The following is a 26,985-nucleotide window of genomic DNA, read 5'->3' as shown; positions in this document are numbered from 1 at the left end:
CGTCCTCCTCCCCTTCATCCTGGAAGGAAAAGATTAAACACAACTATTGTTCTCCGCCGTCCAGAGTTCCTTTATACTTTTTTAACAGGCTGCAATGGAATACCGGGTGTACCTTTCCTAGGTCCTTGGGTAGCCTCAGCTCATAGGTCACTTCGTTTATTCTTTTTGCTACCCTGAATGGTCCTATATAGCGTGGAGCCAATTTCTTGGATGGGAATCCCAATTTTAGGTTTTTTGTGCTCAGCCAAACCAGATCTCCTTCGCCCAATTTGTCCCCCTCTCGGCGCCTACGATCCGCAAAGAGCTTGTACTTCTTTTGTGTTTCCCGCAATGCCTCTACCACGGTTTGCCACCCTTGCTTGATTTTGGCCGGCCATTCCTCGTCGGTCTGGCCCTCCCCTTCCTTCCACTCGGGTAGCCTGGGGAAAGGTGCCACCTCCTGTCCGTATACTATTTCGAATGGGGCACGACCTGTGGCCGAATGTACGGCCCCGTTAAAAGCCATCTCAGCAAACGGTAGAAGGTCCGCCCAATCATCCTGTCTATAATTGGTGTACATCCTTAAGAATTGGCACAGTGTCTGTTGGGTACGTTCGACCCCCCCGTTGGTCGCGGGATGAAAGGCCGAGCTCAGGTTCCTTTCTGCTCCTAACAGCTGTAAGAATTTTCCCCAAAATTTAGCAGTAAATTGGACTCCCCGGTCGCTAATTATTTTGTCGGGACACCCATGTAGGCGATATACATGCTTCACATACAAATCAGCAAGTTTTTCAGCTGAAGGGAGTTTTGGCAGGGCCACAAAGTGTGCCTGTTTTGAGAATAGGTCCAATATTGTCCAAATGTATCTGTGGCCTCTGCTGGGGGGTAGTTCGCCTACAAAATCCATGGCTACGCATTCCCATGGCCTCATGGGCTCCACCACCTTCTGCAATAGCCCCTGGGGCTTCCCCGGTGGTGTTTTTCCCTCTGCACATAATTCACACTGCGTGACGTACCCCCTGGTGTCTTTCCTCATTCCGGGCCACCAGCATTGTTTGGCCAACAGTTTAATAGTCCTGGTGGGGCCTAGATGACCCGCACCTTTGTTATCATGGTACTTCCTTAACATTTCTCGTCTTAAACATTCAGGGATATACAATTTCTTATTTACAAACACCAAATCCCCACACAATTCTCCCTTTTCTTTGTTAGTTTGTAACCATTTGTCCATTCCATACGCTCGCTTCAACTCTTCCTCCCATATTTCTCCTCCCCCCGTGGAAATGGCAGTACGTTTGTTTTCTTTGGCCGCTTGTGCTCGAGTTAGTACTGCCAGGCCCCATTGCTTATCTAGGAATAGGCTCCCTTCAGATTCCTGAATTCCTCCCCCGTGCTGAGGCATCCGAGAGAGAGCGTCAGCGAGTATGTTATGTTTCCCCTGGAAGAATCTGAGTCTGAAATCAAAACGGCTGAAATATTGGGCCCATCTAATTTGCTTCGCCGATAGTTTACGAGGGGATCTTAGATACTGTAAATTTCTATGATCAGTCCACACCTCAAACGGTGTTCCACTTCCTTCCAGAAAGTGTCTCCAGCACTCTAGTGCTTTTAGAATAGCTAAGGCTTCTCTCTCCCAAATTGGCCAGTTTTTTTCTGTATCGCTAAACTTTTTTGACAGATAGCCACATGGCTTCAGGTTCCCCCCCTCGTCTTTCTGTAGCAGAACTGCCCCATATGCCCGGTCTGACGCATCGCAATGTAATACAAAGGTTTTAGACATATCAGGGTGCTGTAGGACAGGCTCCTCAGTAAAACGCTTTTTAAGGGCTTCGAAAGCTTCCTGGCATTCTATTGTCCAGGTCAGTTTGGCCCCTGGGGCCTTCACTTTGGCTGTTTCTCCCCTGCCTTTAGTCTTTAACAAATCCGTTAATGGCAAAGTGAGGCGCGCAAAGTCCTTGATAAATGTTCTATAGAAGTTTGCGAACCCTAGGAAGGATTGCAGCTGCTTCCGTGTTTTGGGGGCTTCCCACCCCCTCACGTCTTCTACCTTCGCAGGGTCCATCGCCACTCCCTGGGAGGAAATCCTATACCCCAGAAAGTCTATCTGGTCTTTATTGAACTCGCACTTGGCAAGCTTCGCATACAGTTTTGCTTCTCTCACTTTTTGCAGGACTTCCCTGACTAGTTCTATGTGTTGCTCCTTAGTCCGAGATATTATCAATATGTCATCTAAAAAAACAAAGACTCCCTTGTACAACAATGGATGCAACACTTCGTTGATTAATTGCATGAACGCGGCACCTCCGCCGCACAAACCGAAGGGGAGCACACGATAATTGAATAATCCGAATGCACAGGAGAAGGCCGTCTTCCACCTGTCCTCTGGTTTGATCTGCAATTTATGGTACGCTTCAATTAAGTCCAATTTAGTGAATATCTGTCCCTCCGATAACTGGGCGATCAAGTCCTTCACTAAGGGTAGGGGGTATTTATTTACAGAACTGATTGCATTCAGGCCCCTGTAGTCAATGCAGAGCCTCAGCGTTTGGTCCTTTTTCCGCCTGAACAACACAGGCGCCCCTAAAGGGGAATTTGAAGGCTCTATGAAACCCCTCGCTAGGTTTTTATCAATGTATTTTCTCAGTTCCTCCTTTTCCCTAGCCGACATTGGGTATATTTTTGCCTTCGGAAGCTCTGCTCCTGGGACTAGCTCTATCTTCACTTCAACTCTCCGCTTCGGTGGGAAACTGTCTGCTTCCTTCTCATCAAACACGTCCACAAAATCCCGATACTCTGGGGGTAATTTATCTGCCAGTTCTGCTATCCTGATAGAGTCTTCCTCCCCCCTTTTCCCCGGCTCCCTCTCCACTTCCTGGCTCCCTTCTTCCAACTTCATCCTGAAGATCATGCTCTTATCCTCCCAGTTGATTTGCGGGTTGGCCTGCCCCAGCCATGGCATGCCTAGTATAACATTATAGCTGGCTATTTGTGATATCACAAATGATACCTTTCCTTCCCAACTCCCTATCTTACACTTTACATCTTCGGCACTGTACTTAGCTAATGATCCCGATGCTGTGGATCCGTCCAACTGCGAAAAAGCTATTGGGGATTCTAGGTTCGTTCTTTCGCATCCCAATCCCTCGGCTAATTCAGGGGAGATGATGTTCCTGGAACATCCACAATCCACAAATGCTTTGCAGGTTGCTTGTTTGCTGCCACTTTCAAGCTGAATGGGGACCACTATCATGGCTTTGTCCTGACTTACCAACCCCCCCGAGTGGTGCCTCATCGGTGGTTCTTCCTCGGCGCGTTTCCCTGCCACGGCTCTTGGTTTGGGCGGGCCTCCGCCTTCCCCTTTTCTCTGCCAGCACTCGGCAGCCCTGTGGCCCAAACGGCCGCACACGAAGCAGCCCCTCCTGCTGGTGCTCACGTTCCCTGTCGGCTCCGTTCTCCTCCCGGCTGGGGTTGATCCCTCCTTCCGGCTCCCCTCTTTCATCTGCGGCCGCTGCTGTAGCCCTCCTCGGTGCCTCCTCGCCTGGGCCAGCGATGTCTCGATGCGCCCCGCCAGCTGAATCCATCCGCGCAGTGTGTCAGGCTCATCACGATGCACCGCCCAGGAGAGGATCTCCCGCCTGAGCCCCTCTTTGAAGAGTTCTATCTTTGTCACTGCAGACCATTCCGGCACCTTTTCAGCGAGGCATTGGAACTCCTCCGCATACTCAGATACCGATCTCTGCCCCTGGGAGACGGTCTTCAACTTCTCCCTCGCCCGGATCTGCTCCAGTGGATCTCGGAAACGGGTCTCCAGGGCCCCCATAAAGCGTCGGAGTGACCCCAGACATGGGTCGCGCCGCGCGTGCAGTTGAACGTACCAGCTGGCCGCTCCCCTCTTCAACACTGCACCAATGGCCCGTACCCGGCTGGATTCCGTTCTAAAAGTGTGAGCATTGTCCTCCATATAGCCCCTCACCGTGGTCAGGAAAAAATCCAGTTCAGAGGACTCTCCCCCAAACTCGATCCTTAGTTCCTCTCGTCTCGGTAGGGGTCCCTGTGGTGGCAATCCCCAATTCTCCGCCCGTCGCAAGCCCCCTTGCGGACCAGTGGGCCCCGCTGCTGCTTCTCTTGGCCCTGTGCCACGCCCGGCATTCGCCAGGGGCACCAGGGTCTCAGTTGGGAGCGTAGCTGGGATTCTCGGAGGCTTTTCCCCTTCGTCGTCACTCTCCTCCACCCGCGTCAGGCTGGTTTGGATCTTGGGCCGGGCACCGGGCTCCTTTCGCATTTCCCTTCCCTTCGGTGCTGGGAGGTCTGCAAAGCCCTGGCTGCTTCCCATGCTCACGTCCCACATTGAGCTAGCCCGAAGTTCCCTTCCTCTCTCCGGCTCCGCCAAAACCGCCAGGCGCTCCATCGCCCTCGACATCACTGCCAGGGTGGTCTCCATCGCCGACATCCTCTCCTCCAGAAACACCATCCTTTGAGGGCCTGGGGAAGGTGAACCTTCCTCTCCTCCGGTGCTGTCTCCCCGCACCACTCCGCGCCTCTGGGTTACCCCATTTGGCTGGGCATAAGCGGTGGATGACGCCAGGGCCGCCAGCTGGTGGAACTCAGCGTCCGGCTCGGGAGTGGCCCTTTCCGACCTTCTTCCTCCTGCGCCCAAGAGCTCTTCATCCTCCACTTGCATGTTACACCTCACCGCTACAGCGGGATGGTGTCCGTATTCTTGGCTTAGTGTCAGCTCACCACAGCCGCTCCTGAATGAACACACAAGACTCTCTGTGATATCACCAGAAACTTTTACTGTAGGAAACATGAACATCAGAAAAGCCAAGAATGGGATACTGCGGCCAACCCTCCTTTATATACCCTCCCCCTCATTTGAACAGTCTCTTCCCGCTCAGTAAAACCCCGCGCAAATTCCCCGCCAAGTCCAGCAGCCGTTTCTTCTCCAAGTCCTGAGCCGCAGGTGTCTTATCAATGTCAGTGACCCTGAAACTCAGAGCCACATCCAGGCTCTAGTAGCAGGGTTCTGACATACATACATACATACAGTGTGTGTGTGTGTGTGTGTGTGTGTGTGTGTGTGTCATCCTTGCCTTCAACAGACCATTCTCTCTTTTAGGTAAACATTTGGTTTATTTCAAGACAACAACAGTTTTTCAGAACTTCCACACGTGCATGTGTTTTGCCTCATTACAAAAGCTAAAAAAAAGTTAATGTACACCTTCCAAAACTGAATAAACACTATACCAAAAGTTTTAACATTTTGAAGTGCTCCCCTCTCTCCTATTTTAAAGATGCATAATACCAGAGCTTCAATAATGTGAGTTCAGGATGCATAGTCTTGAACTCGTGAATTACCAAAGTTGTGCAGTTCCTTTAAAAAAAAAAAAACAACAACCAAGAACAGGCATGTATGAAAACAGGGGCAGGAATCATGTCCCTGCATGTGCTGAAGGGTTAATGAACTCAAATCACATTTTAAAAGAAATTGTGCAGAAAGGAGAGGAACTAGGCACCCATGCTCTCATCTCAGTAGAAATGGATTTTCCATGGGTGAATCTGTTTTCCAAGCTGCGTGCAACAACATCATATATGTTACCATCAAATAACACAAAAAATACTACAAATTAAATTTCCACCAAAACCAGAAATGTACTTATTAGGCATAATAAGCCCGAAATTGAATAAAAATCAGGATAAAATGGTTTTCCTAATGGCCACAGCAGCAAGATTGGCTCTAGCCAAAGTTTGGAAACAAAAAAAGGTTCCCTCCACTGATGAATGGATCCTAAAATTATTATATTTAATACAAATGGACATTTTGACACAAAAGTTGAGAGATGGAAAAAAGAAAACGGATTGGTCAGGTTTCAGAGACTTTATTCAAAACAGTGGAAATATATTTACATTAGATCTATCTGATGTATGAAAGATAATATTTACGGAAGTGTCAACTGGATAATAAAACAGATGTGGAAAAACCTCAAAACTAAACTCCTCAGGAGGACAATGGGAAGTTTATATATTTTAACCCACTGGGATGAGGTAATTTTTTTTTCTTCTTTTCTCTCTTCTGTCCTTTCACCCACTTTACCCCCATCATCTCTTTACACTATCCCCACAGTTTTGTTTTCCTCGCTTTTGCTGTAAATATCACTTAGAAAGCAATAAACATTTATATACAAAAAATATATATGTTACCATCGCTTCCAACTTTGAGTTTCATGGGGGTAAATAATTGGATGAGTGTATGTATATGTATGTGTATGTGTGCATGTGCGTGTGGATAGATAGATAGATAGATAGATAGATAGATAGATAGATAGATAGATAGATAATAGAACAGAAAATAAGCAACTTTCTGCAGTTCTTGCCATATACTGTGCCAGTTGACCCTAGATTGGCTTTTGGCATGCCACCATAACTGCATGGAGAGAAAAGGTGTGTCTGTTACACTGTGGTCCTGGGGTCAACTCATGATGCTTGGCTGGTAATGTGCCATCAGGTTTAAGAAATCAACCTTCATAAATGACAAATGAATATTAATTAGCACTAGCAAATTTATTATAATGAAAGGCCTTTCATCCCCAATATGTGAATTATCAGGCTACTTAGATAATCAGAACATAAAATATATTTGAGTATAAAATGCAAGCATCAAATGATATATTTACCTTAGGCTTTTATAAAAATTTATTCTGAAGCCAAATTAGTAGTACATTTCTACGGACGTTCCCTTCTAATTCCTTGTTGTCTGAGTGCCCGCGCAGCACAAGTCAATGTGCTGCACAGTATGACTTTTATTTAAGCCATATGCCTAAATAAAAAAGTGCCATAACTATCAAGTTACGGTCATGCCACAATAGAAGTTAATACATATATCTTTCATTATTATATAATTTTAATTTAATCTATTGTCATTGTGTCTTTGCTACTAGGGAAAAGTGTCAATTATACTTAATACTTTATTTGTAACTAGTTCATTCCTCGTTCTGCATGTCAGATATGGTCACAGAAATCTCTAACATATCTTTGCTTCTCTTTAGACAGAAGAAATGCAGAATGGCATGGTCTGGGTGAGTATTTTTTTCTCTAAAGAAGGTTGCATAGAACTTATAATTTTTTTATTCTAATCAAATAATTATAGCACAGAGAAAAATACAATTCCCCCCCTCCCCCCCCCCCCCAATTTTTGTCATTCCATAATTCCCAAGCTTTGGCAATCAGGAGGAAAGAGGAAGCATCTGGACGAATCTGTCACCCTGCACACAGCTCCCATTTGGCTATGCTTTTCCCGTCACATGGGGAAAGTATCACCCTCCTGGCAAGACCCTGTGCAACACATTGGGGATTGGGCCTCTGCCAAATCTCACACAATGTCATGTGATGTCCGGCATATGGCTCCATCCTCCAGATGGGGTGAAAGCATACCAGGACACTGAAATCACCATATCTGATGAGATTGTAAATTGGATACAGATTTATTCTTTTGTAAATGGAAGGGCCACTTTTGTTCCCAGAAGGAAAATTCAAATGAAGTAGGAGAGAGTACCTTCAGCAAGTCAGTGTCATTTGAGGGCCTCCACATGGTACACTCACCCATTTTCAACACCTGCAACTCATGCCCAAATGTTGTAAAGCTAGTGGACCAAAATCCACGTGACAGACTGAACATTTAAAATCTTTATGGGACTCTTGGGGCAAATGTTTTAGGTACTTCTAAATTGTTTTTGTTTTTTTAAAGAAACTTCCAGTCCTAAAATTGGCCCAGGTCTGTGGCTGAAACTTAATTTGTTTGTGTGTTTTAATGCCCTCAAGTTGCCTGTTGACTTATGATGACCCCATGAATTAAAAAGGGCTTTCTTGGGGATGAATACTCAGAGGTGGTTTTTTGCCTGTTCTTTCCTCTGCAACATGGCTTACAAATAGAAAACATGGTTTATAAATAGAAGACAACAATTATCTAGATAGCCTATCCCATAAGATTCTGTGAATGGAATAGGGAAATTACTCAATAAGAGAATCATTTAGAAACAATTCAAAACTGTTATCCGTATTATTAAGTTAAAAAAGTTTGGTTTGAAGATATGGCAAAAATTTAATAATAATAGAAATGATTGCAATACAAGAAATAATATTGTTATAATAAAGAAATAAAGAAACAAATAAAGGGGACAAAAAAGAAATTCCCACATCCTGGGGAAAAGCCAACATATCCTTAATCCATAAAGAGAATACTGATCCAATGGAAATCAAAAACTATCGACCCATTTCTCATGACTATAAGATTTTTATGATAATTATGACAGAGAGCTTAAAAGATTTTATGAGAGACTGGATTTTGGAAGAGCAAGCCAGTTTTTTTTTTACCTGATAGGCAAATAATATCAGAATTCTAATCAACAAAATTGAATATTATGAAAAGCATAATGAAAAACAGATGGCACTATTAATTATTGATGCTGAAAAAGCCTTTGATAAAGTCAATTGGGACTACTTAAAATTGCTGTTTAATGAATTGGACATCGGATTTAAATTTTAAAATGCTGTAGAAGCCATATATTCGAAACAAATAGCGCCATCAATAATAAATGGTCAAGAAAACAGGAAAACTATTCAAATCAATAGAGGCACACAGCAAGGGTGTCCATAATCACCACTACTGTTTATACTGATCATGGAAACATTGGTGAGAAACATAAATGAAGACAAAAATTTAGAAGGGCTAAAAATTAGGAGTCAAAACTATAAACTGAGAGTATATTCAGATGATGTAGTCTGCATCACTGAAAATCCGGCTAAGAATATAAACTTGTGGCTTGATAAGATAGACAAATTTGGAAAATTAGTAGGGTTTACATTAAATAAACAAAAAACTAAGATATTAACTAAAAATATAGATGGAAAGTTAAAGGATTATATACAGTTAAAATCAGGGATAAAAGTAGAGAGAAAAGTAAAATATTTAGGAGTGATTATGACATCTAGCAATGCAAAACTGCTGAAAAAACCATTATGAACTACTTTGGACCAAGTTAAAGCAGGATATGGAAAAATGGAAATACCAAAAATCTCACTATTAGGCCTCAAAGCTATAATAAAAATGTCTATCTTGCCCAAACTACTCTTTCTTTTTCAAACATTACCCATAATTAGGAATGACTACCTCTTTAAAAAATGGAATGCTGATTTAACAAAAATTTGTATGGAAAAACAAAAAACCTAGAATAAAGTTAAGAATACTAATGGATGACAAAAAGAGGGGAGGATTGGATCTCTCAAACCTCAAATCATACAAAGACTGTCAAGTGAATTGGGCCAAAGATTTTGGATATAATATAAACTTAAATCAGTAGGAAGAAATGTGGAACAAAAAACTAAAATTTACCACAGCCACTGAGATACGAGAGAACTGGTACAAAATGCAATTCAGGTGGTACTATACCCCAGCTAAAATAGCCAAATTTAGTAAATGGTCATCTAACAAATGCTGGAAATGTGATAAGGAGATAGAAACCATTTTCCACCAATGGTGGAAATGCAAAAACGTTACAAAGTACTGGAATAATATGTATCAAATAACAATCCTAAAACTATTAGACTTAATACAAATTGACATTTTGACGCAGAAATTGAGAGACGGAAAAAAGAAAACAGATTGGTCAGGCTTCAGAGACTTTATTCAAAACAGCGGCAATATATTTAAAATAAATCTAACTGACGTAGGAAAACTAATAATTCTGGAAGGGTCAACTGGACAATAAAATTGATGTGGAAAAACTTCAGAACTAAATTCCTAAAGAGGACAATGGGAAGTCCATATTTTATTTCACTTGGGGTTTTTTTCCTCTTTTTTCCTGCCTTTCCTACTTGTCCCTTCCACCTTTCTACACTACTCCCACCCAGGCCTGTAGCCGGGGGGGGGGGGGGGGGGGTGGTTAGGTTCAAACCCCCCCCCCCAAATTTCAGATTTTAAAAAAAAACTGGTTTACTCATGAATTTTAACTAGTTAACCAAATCCCCATGCTAAGTCTATGAGACACAAAAAATTAAGAGTCCCTCCAGGCCCTATCTCAAGCAGATATTGACAGGTCTGTAGCCGGGGGGGGGGGGGATGTTAAGGGGTTCAACCCCCTCCCCCCCCCAAATTTTCAAAACCCCTCCTGAAATTTTTTTCTGGCTACGGCCCTGCCCACCGTTTTGTTTTCCTCGCTTTCACTGTAAATATCACTCAGAAATCAATAAAAATATTTTTTAAAAGAAATAATATTGTTAAACTGCATCTGAGTGTTATACAAAAAGGAACAATTAAGATCCTAGCTGAAGGGTTTCAGATTGTATATTCTAGGATATCCCCTTCTCCTAACAATGAGATAGTTCAAAAGCCATTCTGGGGTTCTCCTGAGATAGATGTTGGGAACATATTTTTTATCTCAAGCCTGTGGCTACTAACATGTGATCTCAAGATTGTGTAAAATGCTAACATCACAGATACATATGCAGTAATATATTTATGCGCTTTTTGCTGTTTTCTAGAAACATATGCAGATGAACTGAGAAATCTAAATGATCCAAGCCTTCACCACACAGGTATTTTCCCCACTATTAATAAAATATACCTCAAAATGTTATAGGAGTCTTGGTCATCTGCAAAGTTTCAGTGCCTGTTTTACATATTCAGTTCCATGGGAGAACATCCTAGAAGAAAAAGGAAGGGGCTACCACAGCTTGTTGAAATATTGCAGTACAACCTTTCAAAAATTGGCAGTATTTTTTATTCTTGCATCAGTTTCAGTACCTAGTTTCAAGTCAAAATTACAAATAGAGCACAGCCTGGAAATAACCTGAAGATATTCCTTTTGTAAGAGCTAGAAGGCATGAGAGGACTCTCTGTGACACTGTTGGAAAGATTCCTGAGATAAAGAGAAAGAAAAAGGATAAAAGGAGACCCTGTGAACTCATTTGAGGTTAATAGTTATGTATCCAGATAGTGCTGTGTACACTTATTTAAATTAACTTACTGATTAAAAACCTGTTTAACTTGTTTTAATGCCATTTGTAAGCCACTCTGAGGTCTCTTTATAAAGAATGAAGTATACATATTTTAATAAATAATAAAATAATAATAAACCAAAATGTGAAATTTAGATTGGCCACTGATGTATCAAAGCTGCATGATCATTTTTGTTTGCTGTTTTAAAGCTGAGGGCAAGGGATCGTGTTCCACTTGGGGCAATGGGCATTTCTCAACCTTTGACAACTACCTGTATGATTTCTCTGGGACCTGCAACTACATTTTTGCCACTGTGTGTGATGAAATCTCCCCGGACTTCAACATCCAGTTCCGACGTGGTCCAAACAACAAAATTGCAAGAATCATAATTGAACTGGAAGCCACAGTTATCATGATTGAAAATGGTGTCATATCAGTCAAAGACGTTGGGTAAGCAACTGATGAAGAAGCACTTTACACTGATTGTAGATCTGGCCAGTTTTAGACATAACAACTCTTTCATTAACATTCTAATGTCTAGCTATAGTCAGTTAACATTCAATGAGCCTTCTCAGTGGCGTCTCCCACTCTTTGGAATTTCCTTTCTTGGGAGGGTAGATGGGATTTTACTTGCTTTTCTTTTACTTTTACTTGCCCATCTGCAAGGACATTGCCCAGGGGACACCCAAATGTTTGATGTTTTACCATCCTGTGGGAGGCTTCTCTCATGTCTCCGCATGGGGAGCTGGAACTAACATAAGAGCTCACCCACTCTCCCCAGATTCGAACCGCTGACCTATCGGTCAGCAGTCCTACTGGCACAAGGGTTTAACCCATAGCATCACTGGAGGCTCCACAGTCATAACTAATCCCATGAAACTTGACAGGTGATAAATGGAGCCAGCTACAGGTATGAACCAGATATGCTCCAGACATCCCACCAAGGGACCCAGACAATATTTTACAATAGTATATGAGTTCAGTTCAAAGCATCATCACATCAAAACAACTGTATCATAGATGCAACAGATATAACCAGAGTCCTTACTGTGTGCTCCACTTGATAACTCCAGGAAGTGACGCTGAAAAGGATAAAATGGGTTGACCCCTTCTCTAACATATGAAGGCAGTGCCATGAAACGAGAACAAGTTACAAAGCTTATAAATTCCTTCAAGTATCTAAGTATATGTTTTCCTTTCTACTATTACAACAGTATAATCAGATTGCCATATACCAGGAATGGAATTCAGATTACACCTTTTGGATGCATCACTCGCCTAGTAGCCAAGCTGATGGAAATTGATCTGGCTGTTTTCTGGGACAACAATGACTACCTTATGGTGAATAAAGTCTTGTATTTTTATAATTCTAAAAATCTGCAGTGCTTGTGAATGGAATTATTGTGCATATATGGAACAACTCCCTTATCTGCAGATTCAACAGCCATGGTTTCGCTTAGCAAAATATTTCCTCCTGGAAGTGTCTGTGGGCCTCTCTAGGACTTCAAAAATTATATCATACTATTTTTTTATTATGTTGCATTCAGAAAGACACAAAGAGGGCTGTCAAGGTTTTTGTAGGCTGATATTCAACTACACAAAATTCCACACACTTATAAAACCTCACATGATTTGTCCCTTGTTACATTCTGTATCAGTGATCATTTCTCCATAGGAAGCAATAAACCATTATACAGAAACAGCTCGTGGACAAATCAGCCTAAGCTCATTAACTAATTGGACGAGCCAATGCTCCATGTTCCAATTTGAATCTTAATTCGCTGGTGCAAATATGATAGCCCTTCCTACTGCCTCCCCAACTTCAGACTAATAAAATTGGTATTTTTTTAAAAACTGCGCTTTTCCTGTTTGCCCAAGATTGCTTGATAAACATGATGATTAAACACTTAATGTCTGGAATCCCATTATCAAGTTCCAAGTCAATTGTTACATAGCCAGTCAACACATGTGCCAATCTAATTGATTCAGTGATTCTATATTAATTTAAACTAATAATAGGATTTAGGCCAACATGACAATTTTCTTTTTCTGCATGCTACCAGTTTTCAAGCTGCACACTCCCTACCCCATGTCATCTGCACATTTTTATCCAAAGGAATAAATAAATACACACACAGCAGGCCTGGAAAAATATTACCAAGATATTGGTGCATAATTGGTTTCCAAATACATTTCTTTTTCTTTTTTTAGGTTTTGATTGAGGAAAAATACATGGGAAGAACATGTGGACTTTGTGGGAACTTTGATGGGCAAGAATTAAATGAGTTTCTGAATGAAGGTAATTTTTTTTCTCTATTGGGAAAATAATTCTAAAGAACTACTGTCAAGATTTAAGGGTTCTCATGTTGGGAAGAAACTATAATTAAACCACTAAACTTACATTTATATTTTTTTTAAAAGAAAAGGATTATCATTTTATGTGATAAAGTGATTATCATTCTGGAATTTTAATTACTTCTGAGAAACATTTACTTACGCGTAGCAGCAAGGTGTCACATTCTGATTTTCCATCATTTTTCTGTGATGATATAATATAATATAATACGTGAAAACATTTCTTTATCATTTACATTTCATGTATTTTGTTTGCACAGGCATCAATTATTTCCACCAAAAATGTGCATTTTGTCTTCAATCCTGCATATTTGTTGTGTATGGAAAAAGTTAATCAAACACAGACCGGCATCCTCTAATTTTTTGTTTAAGTCAGCTTCTAGTCTTTTGTAGTTTAGAGGTGCCTTTATCATTCTTTACTTTAAAAAAAAACCCCTCCATTTAATTTGTGTTTGAATTATTAGGTCAGCTCCTAGATCCACAAGAGTATGTTGCTTTACAAAAACTTGATGATCCAACAGAGATCTGTCCATTTGAGGAAATGGTAACTCCTAATGTTCCTCACAAGAAATATGTGAGTATTATAGTATTTTTTTCTAGACTTATCAAACTTTGACTGCCTCTGGGAGCACATGAGAAAAGATCTGCATTGTTTGGTAAATGAACTCAATGAATCTGAATGGGCTAGGCCATGGGGAAAAGGATGACACATTTTACAGCCCTTGTTAGTACAGAACTTTAAACCAACTCTTACTTAAGATAACGTAGGCCCTTTCCAGATAATCCAGATTTTCAAAGCAGATAATACACATCTGTTTTAAACTTAATTATATGAGTCTATGCTGCATATAATCCAGTTCAAATCAGATAATCTGAATTTTATATGTCAGTGTGGAAGGGGCCTCTGTAATTGGAGGTTTTATCAAGATTCATTTAGAGGAGGTTTGTTATTGACTTCCTGAAAGACTGTGACTTTTCTAGGGTCACTCATTGAATTGCTATAGTTGAGTTCTAGCCCAACACTCACATCACTATACCACACTGCTTTATAACCCTTGTTCTAAAAGATGCCCCATTATTAAGGCTGGCCAACTGTGGTGAAGTGACACCACTTCTCTTTAAATCCTTATTTCTGCTAATGCTGCTCATTCTGCAAAACCTGTTTTGGCAGGCTTTTGATCTCCGTTATTGTTGTTTTTAAATTGCTTAGATTTTAGCTTGTTCTTGTAAGCTGCTCCGAACCCTGGGGGAGTGTTTTTAAGATGTTTTTAAAGATGTTTTTAAGATGTTTTTAAATTGTTAGATTTTAGCCTGTTCTTGTAAGCCGCCCCGAGCCCTAAGGGAATGGTGGCATATGAGTTTGAATAATAAATAAATAAATAAATATTCCCAAGCTCTGACAACTGGGAGAAAAGAGGGAGCATTGAGGTGAATCTGTTGCTCCACGTGTAGCTACGTCTCAGCTATGTTTTCCCTATCACACGGGGAAAGTGTTGCCCATCCAACAGGGCCCTGCATTTAGAGCCAGCACAACACAGGAAGCCTTCCGTGAAAGTGGACGGCAAAGCTTTCACCCTTCTTAGGGGCAGGGACTCTGCTGGAACTCACACAACAACATGTGATGTCCATTGTGGGGCTCCATCCTTCCAATGGGTTGAAAGTGTCCTTCACCCCATCTGATGAGGTTGTAAGTTGGGTATAGAGATATTCCTTTGTAAATGGAAGGGCCACGTTTGTTCCCAGAGGAAATGAAAAATCATTAGAGGCCCCAAATGCAGTAGGGGAGGGTACTTTCCAGGCCCATAGCCAGGATTTTGATTTGGGGGGGGGGCTGAGTCTGAATGAGAGAGGATCTACTCTAGCAAACCTTTCGTATCATTATCCCAATACCCCCATGCATATGGGATATATTGAGCATGGTGATCAGATCGTGATATGAATAAACATAATAGTTTAAATAATAAATGTAAGGCCTTCTCACGGATTACCCTGAAAATTTCGGGGGGGGGGGGGCTGAAGCCCCTCAACCCCCCCCCCCCCCGGTCTACATGCCTGTTTTTAGCAAATCAGTGCATTTGAGGGTCTCCACATGGTACACTCACCCATTTGTCAAAACCTGAAACCCATGCCCAGATGTCATAAAGTAAGTGGACCAAAGTCCATGTAGAAGACTGAGCATTCAAATTTTTTTTGGGACTCTTGAGACAAACGTTTTATTGCCTTGGAGTGGCAATAATGAAGTGGTCTAAATGAAACACTCTTTTTCACATGCAGACATATGATTGGTAGCTAGATTGGCCAAAAGGCACTAAGTGCTAGGGTTCAAGACAGGCCATCTCCACTTCAGTAGGTGATGACAACCAAGGCATAACTTCCCTGTTTGTGTAACGGGGCTAAATCCCAAATGTTAGTCCCAAGTAGAGCAAATGCATTTAAGCAATGGGATTGACTTAAATGTTGACTTGTCAACACTTGTTCAATGGGTCTACTCTACTTATGATTACTGATAAGAATCAAGCTTTGCTACCTGTGCTGGGGAAAAATTACAGGTATTTGATTTGAAGAAAAATTCACATGGCTTCCTTTAATTCATGCATTTTATCATATTTTATTCAGTTTATTTACTCTCCATTTATATCTAAAATTAATACTTACCCTTTCCTGTGATACTATTAAGCCAGCTGAAACATTATGCAATGATATACATTCACACCTTGTTTTCTTTGCCCCTTTATGTAAAGTAGTACTGGTGATGCAGACACAAGTGACGGCATTGTCAGTTACCAATCTGTAATTACTATTTTTACTGTGGTTATGATTACAGCTATGTGTTGTTGAAGGCTTTCATGGTTGAAATCACAGTGTTGTTGTGAGTTTTTCAGGTTGTATAGCCATGTTCCAGAACCATTCTCTCCTGACGTTTCGCCCACATCTGTGGCAAGCATCTTCAGAGATTGCTAGGTATATTGGGTGAAACGTCAGAAGAGAATGGTTCTGGAACATGGCCATACAGCCCAAAAAACTCACAACTACTCTATGATTAGAGCTGGTTTGGAATTAATGGAAGCCTACTAAGGACACAGAAGCAGCATGGTGCATGGCTTGACTGTTAGACCAAGACTCTTGAAGACCAGGTTCAAATCACTGCTCAGCCATGGAAATGCAATGGATTATCTTAGCCAAGACACATTCTCTCAGTATCAGAGGAAGCCAACAATAAATGTCTTCTGAACAAATCGTTCCAAGAAAACCATAGGATACATTTGCCATAAGCCAACTTAAAAGCACATAATTAGATTTCTGTGGTGGTGAAAAATTGTCAGTGCAGTTGAGTGTGTGTGATTTGGTCTAATCCTAACTAAAAATACACCATGCTATCTGAAAATGCTTTTGTTTCTATTTCTCCTCTAGGCCAGGATCTGCTCCCAACTTCTGAGTGTTGTGTCTCCATCTTGCAATATCACAAAGAAAGGCTTTGTCATCCGTTGCCAGCTTGACATGCAAAGCTGCAGAGATCCAGGGCAGAAAAACTGTGTTTGTGCAACTCTTTCTGAATATTCCCGGCAGTGTGCCATGTCCCATCAGGAAGTGTCTGATTGGAGGAATGCTGATTTCTGCTGTAAGTAGCAGCATTCTGGAATGGCATTATGTTTGAACCACTGAAGAACAATCTGGAGCTCTGTTCCAGTATTCTGAAGCAAACTGTGGTGATACTAAATCCCCCTCCACTGACATTTACTGAGAAGTCAAGACTGGGTAGAAATGAAGAATGTTCAGTACTTGATTTAACTGGAGGGGGGATCAGACAATATACATAGTATTGTTGGATGGAAATAACTCTCTAAGCCATTGTGTTTTGCAGCTCTGGGAAAATGTCCAGCTAACAAAATCTACAAAGAATGTGGGTCTCCCTGTCTCAGAACATGTTCTAATCCAGAATACACTTGTTCCAGCTACTGTACATATGGCTGTTTCTGTCCAGAAGGTAAACAGTTGCACAATATTATTTCCATGAACATAGCTATGCTGCCATTTGTTTGAGATAAATTTTCATGCAGAAATGCGTCCAATAAAATAGCAAAAATAGAGCGTAGAATAGGTGTTGATACAAAATTAATTTATTTTTAGCAATAATTAAGCTAACTTATCTTTGTAATATAATGAAGCTTTTGTATATAATAATGATAATAATATATAATATAGTTAATAATTATATAATATAATATAATATGATAATAATTATATAATAATATAATATATAATATAATGACTTTTGTATATCTAATTAAAATTCTTTTAAAGTTACTGGGTGGCTTGGAGAATTTTGATGGGTTTTTAAATGAAAATAACCAAAAGGAAGTACCATTGTTAGTTTTAAATGAGTTATTTTCAAAATCAATTGTTCATATAATTGTAAATAGTTGCTTTTTAAAAGCAAAGTAGCTTTGGTCTCATCCATAAGGTCATCTTCTTGCTCATTCCAAAGTTTGATAATTATTTTTTGCTGTCTGAAGTTTTCTATAATCCATGTTATAAGTTTTTTTACAATCGATTTTGAATGTCTCTTATTATAAATGCTTGAGATCAGATTTTTTTTATTTCACTTTTTTTTCAGGTTTTGGAGTACCTTTATTTGCATATATATAGTGGAGGAGGCTTATGGGGGAAAGGGGACTAGTCACATGTCCAGTACCTGCTTATTTTTTCCCTTTCCTTTATGTTGTTGACATGACAACATCTGAAGGACCATATCTCTTTAAATGAACCTGGTAAACATCTACAATCTACTGGGGAGGGCCTTCTCTCTGTCCCACCACCCGCTCAAGTATGTTTGGTGAGAACACAGGAGAGGGCCCTTTCGATGGCTGCTGCTACCTCCCAAGAGAGACCAGCATGGCCCCATCCCTGCTGGCCTTCCACAAGCAGGTCAAAACCTTCCTCTGTCAGCAGGCATTTCAGGAAGGATAGGAGGCAGGCTTTGGGGAGGTTGTGGGTGGGAGGAGAGGCTGTGAATTTTAAAGGCTATTCTAAGTGTTTTTATTGTATTTTAATATGTTTTTACCACACTGTACTATTTAATAGTTTTTTAACATTTGTATTGTGCTTTTTACACTTGTGGGATTGTTAGCTGCCTTGAGTCCTCATGGGGAAAAAGGTGGGATGTAAATAAAATTTAATAATAATAATAATAATAATAATAATAATAAATGTTTTAGGGTTTTGAGAATTTGGAATTTCTGGATAAGGAAGACTCAACCTGTAGTAATTTTGTATATTTAATTGGAGCCACCATATGACAAGACAGAAATGTAGTTTGTACAAGCTGTGCTTAAAGCTACTACAACGTAAGAGCCCATAAAAACCCTAGAATGAGCAATAAACCCTTATGGATTCCCTTGAACTTGGACATGAACTCAAACTGAAGAGTAATGTAAAAGCAGGGATGGATTAGCTATTACATCCCTCCTCGAGCCAATGTAGATAATTGTCATTTATTAAAACAAAAATCATGAGGACATTCAAAAGTGTCCCCTATTATTTGTAGCAGTAATGTTCTTGTTGCATTACCTTTCTATTAAAAATAGTTTCTCCTAAGGATCAGAGATGCATACTTTTGCTCCACTTGGCAGGGTAGGGACATCTCTTTATTCACATCAGTGCAAAATCCTTGGATCTTTACACAGGAGTCTAAGAAAATGCATTGGTATGAATTGTGTTAGTAATAATATATGCAATGTGCAAATTATGGTAAATTTAATTGATCGTATCGAATTCTTTTGGTCTCAGTGTGCTTAAGTAAATTATCATTGTATGAACCACAACTGTTTTATCGCTATTAAATCCAAAAGACATAGAGGGATTTTATCCATCAAAAACACTTGAGAAAACTGCCCCAGTGTTTACATTGCATTTACACTTGATAAATAAGTTAAACAATATCCAAGGCTTTATGTTCCATGCTCCCATGTATTCAGGATGAATGACATTCATCCTTCATATGTTTATTTTTCAAGGTACTGTTTTGGATGATATTTCAAGAAATAGAACATGTGTTCCTGTTGAACAGTGTCCATGTACACTAAATGGAAAAAAATATGCTCCTGGTGAAGTCATGGAAGCAGTATGTAGAAGCTGGTGAGTGCATGTGTATTTGCATTAAGAAAGAATAGGGTGCAACTAGTTATCAAAATGGCTAGGAATCCTGATGCCAATTTGTCCTGAGGAGATACCATTCAAATTCCTATAATTACTCTTGTTTTATCTGAGGCAAGACTGATATCCTGTTACTAATGGAGAGAACACATTTTGAGTGTTGTGTATGTGTACTGAACCACTACCTGTAAACATGAACACTCAATGACTGGTGTTTAACAATCTATAGGCAATTTATTTTCCTCCGTTGACAAGCAACTGGCATAAATTTCACAGAGAAAATCAAGTAAAATTGGAAAATACTTCTGAGCAATGCACTCTGTTATCATAGTGGTAATCATTTTAGCTGAATCTTGAATCTGTCGGCAGTGGTGGGAGTAGAAAAACACTTGCAGCAGGAATGACAATCACATAAGCTATTATTGAATTTTTTTTGTTTATTTTATTTTATGCCAAAAATAGGAAAAATTAGGCCTTGTGATGTTGTGATTCTTCTTGAAAACAAGGCTCAAGTGCCTCTACACCTTGCAATTTGGGCTCTTTTTTTAAAAAAATGAAGCCTCTCTTTGCCCCAAAAATACATGGAAGTGATCTTCTAGTCACTTCTGGTTTACCCAGGATGAGATGGGTGGCTCAAGGTAGCTTGGAAATTATGAAAAATTGTTCTTGGGCCCTGAAAGTTTGCACATCTCTCACTTACATTAGTGGAATATATAACATAACATTCGCTGGTCATGTGTACCTCCAAAGAAATTCACTGATTAATTGGAGTATTCTCTAATCGGGTGGAAAGAGAAGAATCAGCAAAAGAATCAGTGAGATTCCCTACTCAATTTCAGATTCAGATTTAGTTTCATGAGGAGAAGAAACACTTCTCATGAAGCTGGTTAGAATACAAATAACTGGAGAATGGTAGCTTTGTTTCCAAATGTAACATTTCAACTCTAGCCATAAGACAGTAGGGCTTCCATGCCAGACAAGGTTAGTGGGAGTTGCCATGTCTTCCAGAAAATTGGAGAAGGCCACAGTGGGGAAAAATAGTGGCCACAAGACCTTGAAAGAGGCATCAGTAAATGAAGACAGTTTTGGTCTAATAACCTGAGACAATTTGGAGATTCCTACAGACAGCATTTGTGTTCTAACTTTTCAGTAGACATTTTCTTCAGTGCAAGATAATGATATGGTAAAGTAGCCATATGATAGAGCACAGAGAAATGTGCATAGATGACCATATGGCATTTATTTTCATTGCTTCAGAAATCAACTGTTTTCCATGTTTAAAGTGCATGGCATTCAAAATATTTGGCTCACAGAGAGAAAATACTGCCAACACAAAAGGTGATGTTGTCAAATCTATGTCAGTGATTAACAAAAAAATGTGTATCTTTCTTTTCACCAGTAAATGCTCAATGGGCCAGTGGAGCTGTACAGAACTACCATGTCCTGGCAGATGTTCATTGGAAGGAGGTTCCTTTGTCACCACTTTTGATTCCAGACCATATCGCTTTCATGGAGTTTGCACTTACATTATTATGAAGGTAGCGAATTTAATAAAAAATAAATGATGATATGGTATATAATAAGAATCAATATTATCAGACTGATAGAAGATCCTTGCTAACAACACCCACTGGCTACCGTTTATCTCATGTTAATATTTTTAAGCATATGCCAAAATATTAAATTGTGAACATAAAAATATGTTTACAGATGTATGTTCACAGAGTGTGACTAATTTGTAGCTCCATTACTGAATATCCATTTGATTAGAGATCCAGATTTGTTTTAGGGCTATGAAAAAAATGAAAAATTTATTTTTCCCTCTTTTTTCCTATGTACCTTGCATTAATTTGTTTATCTTTCCTTTTAGAGCCCCATGTTACCACATAATGGAACACTGATGGCTGTGTATGAGAAGTCTGGATATTCCAGTTCAGAGACATCCCTGACAGCTATCATTTACGTCTCAGGAAATGTAAGTGTTTGTCCCATGAAAAAACTGCTGATAACCATGGACACAGACACTGTGGACACCACTGAACAGAGCAGATACAATTCAGGACAAACTAATTCCAGTTAGGCTCTGTGGTGGATTTAAGAGTAAATACACTTAATCACTGGTTACATTTCAAATGCAAGTATATGCGCATAGATGTCAGGACCCTGGCTGCAGAGCACCAATAACCTTACACGGAGGCCAGTCTCTATCTAATATCTTTATTAAAGAAATATATAAAATCAATAAAAACAAGTGAAGAATATAGTTCAGAAGCAGACCTTTCAGATGAGGTCAAATATAGTCCAGAAATGTATTGTCCAATATAAGATATTAGAGTTCAAAGTTTTAATCCACTTGACCGAAACACACACTTTGCCAAGCAATAGTGTGGGGAATAACAGAGTCTTTAAAGTCCAATGAAGCTTGACAACAAGGCTGGAAATAAACTTGATTCTTGACTAGATCCGTGACTGGAGGCAAGACGAACATGAAGAATGAACAGAGACCGTGGTAAAACCGTGAGACAAGGCAAGGCTTGAAGCTAGATCCGGAAAGCAAGGAACTGGGATTACGAAGTCCACACACGATCTCTCTCCTCAAGCTGATCAGATGACTCCGCAAAGAAACCCTCGCGCCAAACACCTATATTGGGTCTCGTTTTCCCGCCAACAGAACTCTTTCCCTAGAGAACGAGAAGCGAAACCCAACTCTGTCCAGATGTGTGACTCCTTAGAATTTCCCAAGGGAAGCAGGCCTAATCAGCTTGATGTTTGGCAGCTAAGCGTAAACTCCTCCGTTGGGCCTCTCTGGCTCCCCTTTCTCTGGAATAAGATTCTTTTCTGGGAAACGGTGGGGAGTTCTGCCCAAGGCCTGTTTGGCTGAATTCTTGAGGGCAAACATCAACATCCTGCAGGTGAAGAGACTCCGGCTCTTGCTGAACCGGCGAAAACCCCATGTTTTCCTCTTCGTCTGCCACAATAGTACTAGGAACAGGACTACAAGGCCCATGAGTCATCACAATAGAACAACAGAAAGTTTGAGATAAATACTTAGAATCAACAATAACCATATTGTAATTTCTTCCCGAAAGTCAGTGTCTTTAACCAACTGAACAACAGCATGACAAAAATGTAAACTTCACATAAATTTTTATGTTTTTTTCATAGTATTAAGTGTGTTTGTTTGTGTTGTGGGTGGGGGGGGGGGGTGTTGCTCCTTGGATGCAAACAAAAATCAAGTTGGAGTAGAAGTCAGCAACTGATAGTGTTATTTTCTTTTATCATTACAATCTGTAATACCTTAAAGAACTCGGTTATATACAGACATGTTCATATTGTTTTATTTAAGGATGTTATTTAAGGATTTTAACACAAGGTTAATCATTGATCCACCCACATCTTTCTGACACTACCTTCTTCAATAATCCTACATACTTATTGCTGGTTACAATTAACTCCACGGTGTATATTTCATTTGCTATCGATTCATGGAAAGCCTAGTCTTTAGTCCTAATTAGCACCAAAGCCAACTCTCCATTTAAAATTCTATTTGTCTTTTCCACACAGGACAAAATTGTGATTTCTAAAAATGAAATTTTAATAGATGATAAAGAAATTAAGTGGCTGCCTTATAAATCAGGTAAGAGAAATTAAGGATTCTGCTAGATTTGCATAAGTGCTATATCATTATTATTATTATTATTATTATTATTATTGCTTCTGGTGTGAGAGAATCAGCCATCTACAAAGACGTTGCCCAGGGGACACCCGGATGTATTTCGATCCTGCGGGGAGGCTTCTCTCATGTCCCCCAAGTTTTTAACTTTGTTTGTGTTTTAAATACATTACGTCTGATAAATAAATAAAATAAATATTGTTGTTAGTGTTGTTATTGCTATTATTTCTATCATTAGTATGCTATTTAAACAACTTTGAAAAAGACAGGATTTAAGTCAAATAAATAAATAAACAGTTATTAATATATGGATTTGTCAACCAACCATACTATTAGGTAGTAAGCTCATTCCTACAACATGCAGCTATTCAAGCATAAAATAGTCTACAAGGATTAAATAAAAATATGTATAAATATGGAAATGTATTTAATCATTCAAATACATAAAGCATAATTGACATTTTTTCAATACTCCAATTTCTCTTAGGGGACATCACCATCTTCAGGCAGTCATCTACTCACATTCAAATGGTCACTCCCTTTGGACTGGAAATTGTTTTTCAAATTTTCCCACTATTTCAAGCTTTTGTTAAAGCTGAACTGCACTTTAGAGGCAACACAAGAGGTAAAGAATTCAATTTCCTTTGGTTCTTGGTTTCAGTGACTTAAGGCTATGAAGAATATTCATAAATTAGAAGAGATCTTCACCAAGTCTTACATTATCCTTCTATTCACTATGTAACAAAATTTTTGTTCCTGAGTTATAAATGTCATTTCCTAATTGGCTCTATCATAAAACATGGAAACGGTTAATAAGCTGTAAAATCGTTGTTTTTGTGGAATATCCTGCAGCACATTTGATAGAGTTTCAACCAATTCAACATAGTTTGTGTTAGCAACAAAAACTAAGTTTCTGGAGCATAACAACTACCCTCAAAGTACCACACAATCAAATAGGAATAATACTTATAAACCAGGAACAGAAAATTTTCCAAATTTTGTTGCATAGTGTTAACCAACAGAGTTGATCCACTATGGTTAATGTAGCCTTCTAGAATCATAGAATAGTAGAGCTGGAAGAAACCTCATGGGCCATCCAGTCCAACCCCCTGCCAAGAAGCAGGAAATCGCATTCAAAGCACCCCCGACAGATGGCCATCCAGCCTCCACCACAGAAGGAGCCTCCACCACAGTCTGGGGCAGAGAGTTCCACTGCCCAACAGCTCTCACAGTGAAGAAGTTCTTCCTGATGTTCAGGTGGAATCTCCTTTCCTGTAAGTGGGGAGCAGATATGGTAACAGATATCCACAAAGGTATCCCTTCCTGAATTAGGGGGCTGTCACACAAAATATAGGCTGGGTTCATTAGATTCAGCTGTGATTGCCATCTTTCTGCCATACTTGTATGAATGGGAATGAAAAATGCACATCCTCATTCATTGCCTTGCTAGATAAAATTTGTTCATGTTCTCCTGCCATAAAGTTAACATGCTTATTTATTTACTTCATTTCTATCCCGCCTTTCTCCATCCCAGAGAGGACTCAAGGTAGCTAAGTTAACATGCTCTGTGTATGCAGGGGCTTTTTAATACGCATTGTTTTAATATCTATCTGTAATACCCACACAAATTCTTGTCAAATTCACCAATAAGTAGATTTGAGTCTAGGCTTCTGCTGGGATGGGTGGGATTCTTGCATGTATGGCCTGGGATCATCTACAAAAAGGTTTCTCCATACTGGAACAAAGGGCATTGGAACTATGTTAGATCATATATATCACTGATTGATTTGCTTTTCAGTGTAAGCTTTGGAGACATGCTACGGTACATGTTTTAATGTTTAGACAAAGGCTGCTGCAGCAGCTAGAGTAGATTGTGAAAAATGTTGGCCCCTACATTTCGGCACAGATTAGACACATCAGAACTTGTTCGTTCCAGGGTCCATCAAACCTTTAAAGGCACAGAACACATTGTATACATTACTATCTTTAGCAAAGGACAATAGCACAATTGTAATGCACTGGCCTGTCACATGATTAACCTGTCAACTTTTCATTTTTGAAAAATATTCTGGCGGTTTTTCATTCCATGCATGTTTTCCCATATCACCAGGGCTGTGTGGTAACTACAACGGAGAAACAGCGGATGACTTTATGACAAGCATGGATATTATTGAAGGAACAGCACCACTTTTTGTGGATTCTTGGAGGGCGGGACATTGTTCCCCTGCCATTGAAAGAGACACAGATCCTTGTTCTATGAGCCAGTTAAATAGTAAGTATGATACCTTTTTTGGGATATGTGTGTGACAATTACTAATAAATGCACAAATCCACAGCCATGATAGCATCCTTAGTCTGAGCTAGATTTTTTAAAAAGATTTCAGTTTGGATAGGTCAGAAAGAATGTCTATGAATGAGAGCTCCTGTAATTAGTATCACTTCCTGGTTTTTGTTTGACTGATTGGCATCTCTAGTCTGAAAATCAGAGAACTGGAGTATTGGGCGGAGGGGTGTTAAATTCCACAAATTAAACTCTCTCACACACAACTTATTCATTTTGAGGTGATAACCATTGTTACATCTAATTTAGCCCTCAATTAAGGAAGTTGTTGCTTCAAGTTTCCAAGATCTGAGCAGAACTGTTTTGATATGGGGCTTTGAAAGAGTTGCCATAAGTCAAAGCTGACTTGATTGCAATTCACCACAAAACTTCCCTATACAAGTCAGTGGTAAGAGTTTAGACCTTATCCACTGTTTGTAGTGGGTAATAAGATGCTGGATGAACTTACACTAGTGAAGTAAAAAACTGACAGACTTTCTTTCATTGATTTTCTTCCATTCCTATTTCTGTTCTGGGTTGCAAAGCTTTTTGTGCATCATTCCCTTATATAAACATGTTGCATGAGTTCTACCTTTATCAACCATATGTGTACACATTTTTTGAAATTTCCGATTTTTTGTTGTATCCATGTTTGAAACATATACTTAATTTTAGCAGATTTCTTCCCCCAAAATGCATTATAAATGTCAAAAAGCGAAGGATTTTAAGAAAATGTGTTTTTTGTGTCGCTACCAGTCTGGAGAGGTGCAAAACAATTACTTCTTGAAATCCAATTCATTTATTTCCCACTTCTACTGTTTGGTTTGCTATGAAATTGCCCCACCTGCAGGAAATAAGTGGTTTGGCAGTTGATAAATTCCATCCATATACTGGCCACTATGCATAAATAGGGACCCTGGTGGCTCAGTGTTTTAAAGCGCTGAGCTGCTGAACTTGCAGATCAAAAGGTCCCAGGTTCAAATCCCAGGAGCGGAATGAGCGCCCGCTGTTAGCCCCAGCTCCTACCCACCTAGCAGTTCGAAAACATGCAAATGTGAGTAGATCAATAGGTACCGCTCCGGTGGGAAGGTAACGGCGCTCCATGCAGTCATGCCGGTCACATGACCCTTGGAGATGTCTATGGACAACGGCTCTTCAGCTTAGAAATGGAGATGAGCACCAACCCCCAGAGTCAGACATGACTGGACTTAATGTCAGGGGAAACCTTTACCTTTATTATGAATAAATAAAAACATTACACTATCCCGTTTCTTCAAAATAGTCCCTCTAGAACTCAGGAAATCAGTTAAATGTTTATACCAAATCCATTTTATACTTCTTACACCCAGAAAAACAGGGTACTTCAGATAGCTTGATATCTAATTCAGCTCTGCATCAGTTGAGAATATGTATCTACAAACACCACATACAAAATTTCTATTAAAAATTTGGAACATTCCTTTTTGAGAATTTCTCTAGCCTCAGTGCATGTTATGGACTTTTTTTTTTTTA

General features: G+C 39.8%; 1 protein-coding gene across 1 annotated transcript in view; it reads left to right on the top strand.

Annotated features, from left to right (window-relative positions):
* The window catches only part of muc6 (mucin 6, oligomeric mucus/gel-forming), a 49,142-nt gene that overhangs the window by 2,520 nt on the left and 19,637 nt on the right, over positions 1 to 26,985 (top strand). Inside the window, exons 3-16 of the mRNA XM_062966030.1 lie at positions 7,026 to 7,055; positions 10,516 to 10,569; positions 11,182 to 11,422; positions 12,187 to 12,313; positions 13,184 to 13,271; positions 13,792 to 13,901; positions 16,739 to 16,946; positions 17,190 to 17,312; positions 19,342 to 19,462; positions 20,880 to 21,018; positions 21,351 to 21,455; positions 23,045 to 23,117; positions 23,641 to 23,778; positions 25,264 to 25,425. Coding sequence (XP_062822100.1) covers positions 7,026 to 7,055; positions 10,516 to 10,569; positions 11,182 to 11,422; positions 12,187 to 12,313; positions 13,184 to 13,271; positions 13,792 to 13,901; positions 16,739 to 16,946; positions 17,190 to 17,312; positions 19,342 to 19,462; positions 20,880 to 21,018; positions 21,351 to 21,455; positions 23,045 to 23,117; positions 23,641 to 23,778; positions 25,264 to 25,425 — 1,719 coding nt within the window. The remainder of the gene's footprint in view (positions 1 to 7,025; positions 7,056 to 10,515; positions 10,570 to 11,181; positions 11,423 to 12,186; positions 12,314 to 13,183; positions 13,272 to 13,791; positions 13,902 to 16,738; positions 16,947 to 17,189; positions 17,313 to 19,341; positions 19,463 to 20,879; positions 21,019 to 21,350; positions 21,456 to 23,044; positions 23,118 to 23,640; positions 23,779 to 25,263; positions 25,426 to 26,985) is intronic.

This window comes from Anolis carolinensis, chromosome 1, assembly GCF_035594765.1.
Source record: "Anolis carolinensis isolate JA03-04 chromosome 1, rAnoCar3.1.pri, whole genome shotgun sequence".
NCBI lineage: Eukaryota > Metazoa > Chordata > Lepidosauria > Squamata > Dactyloidae > Anolis > Anolis carolinensis.
Note: the sequence above shows the minus strand (reverse complement) of the source record. Positions and strands in the feature narration are given on the sequence as shown.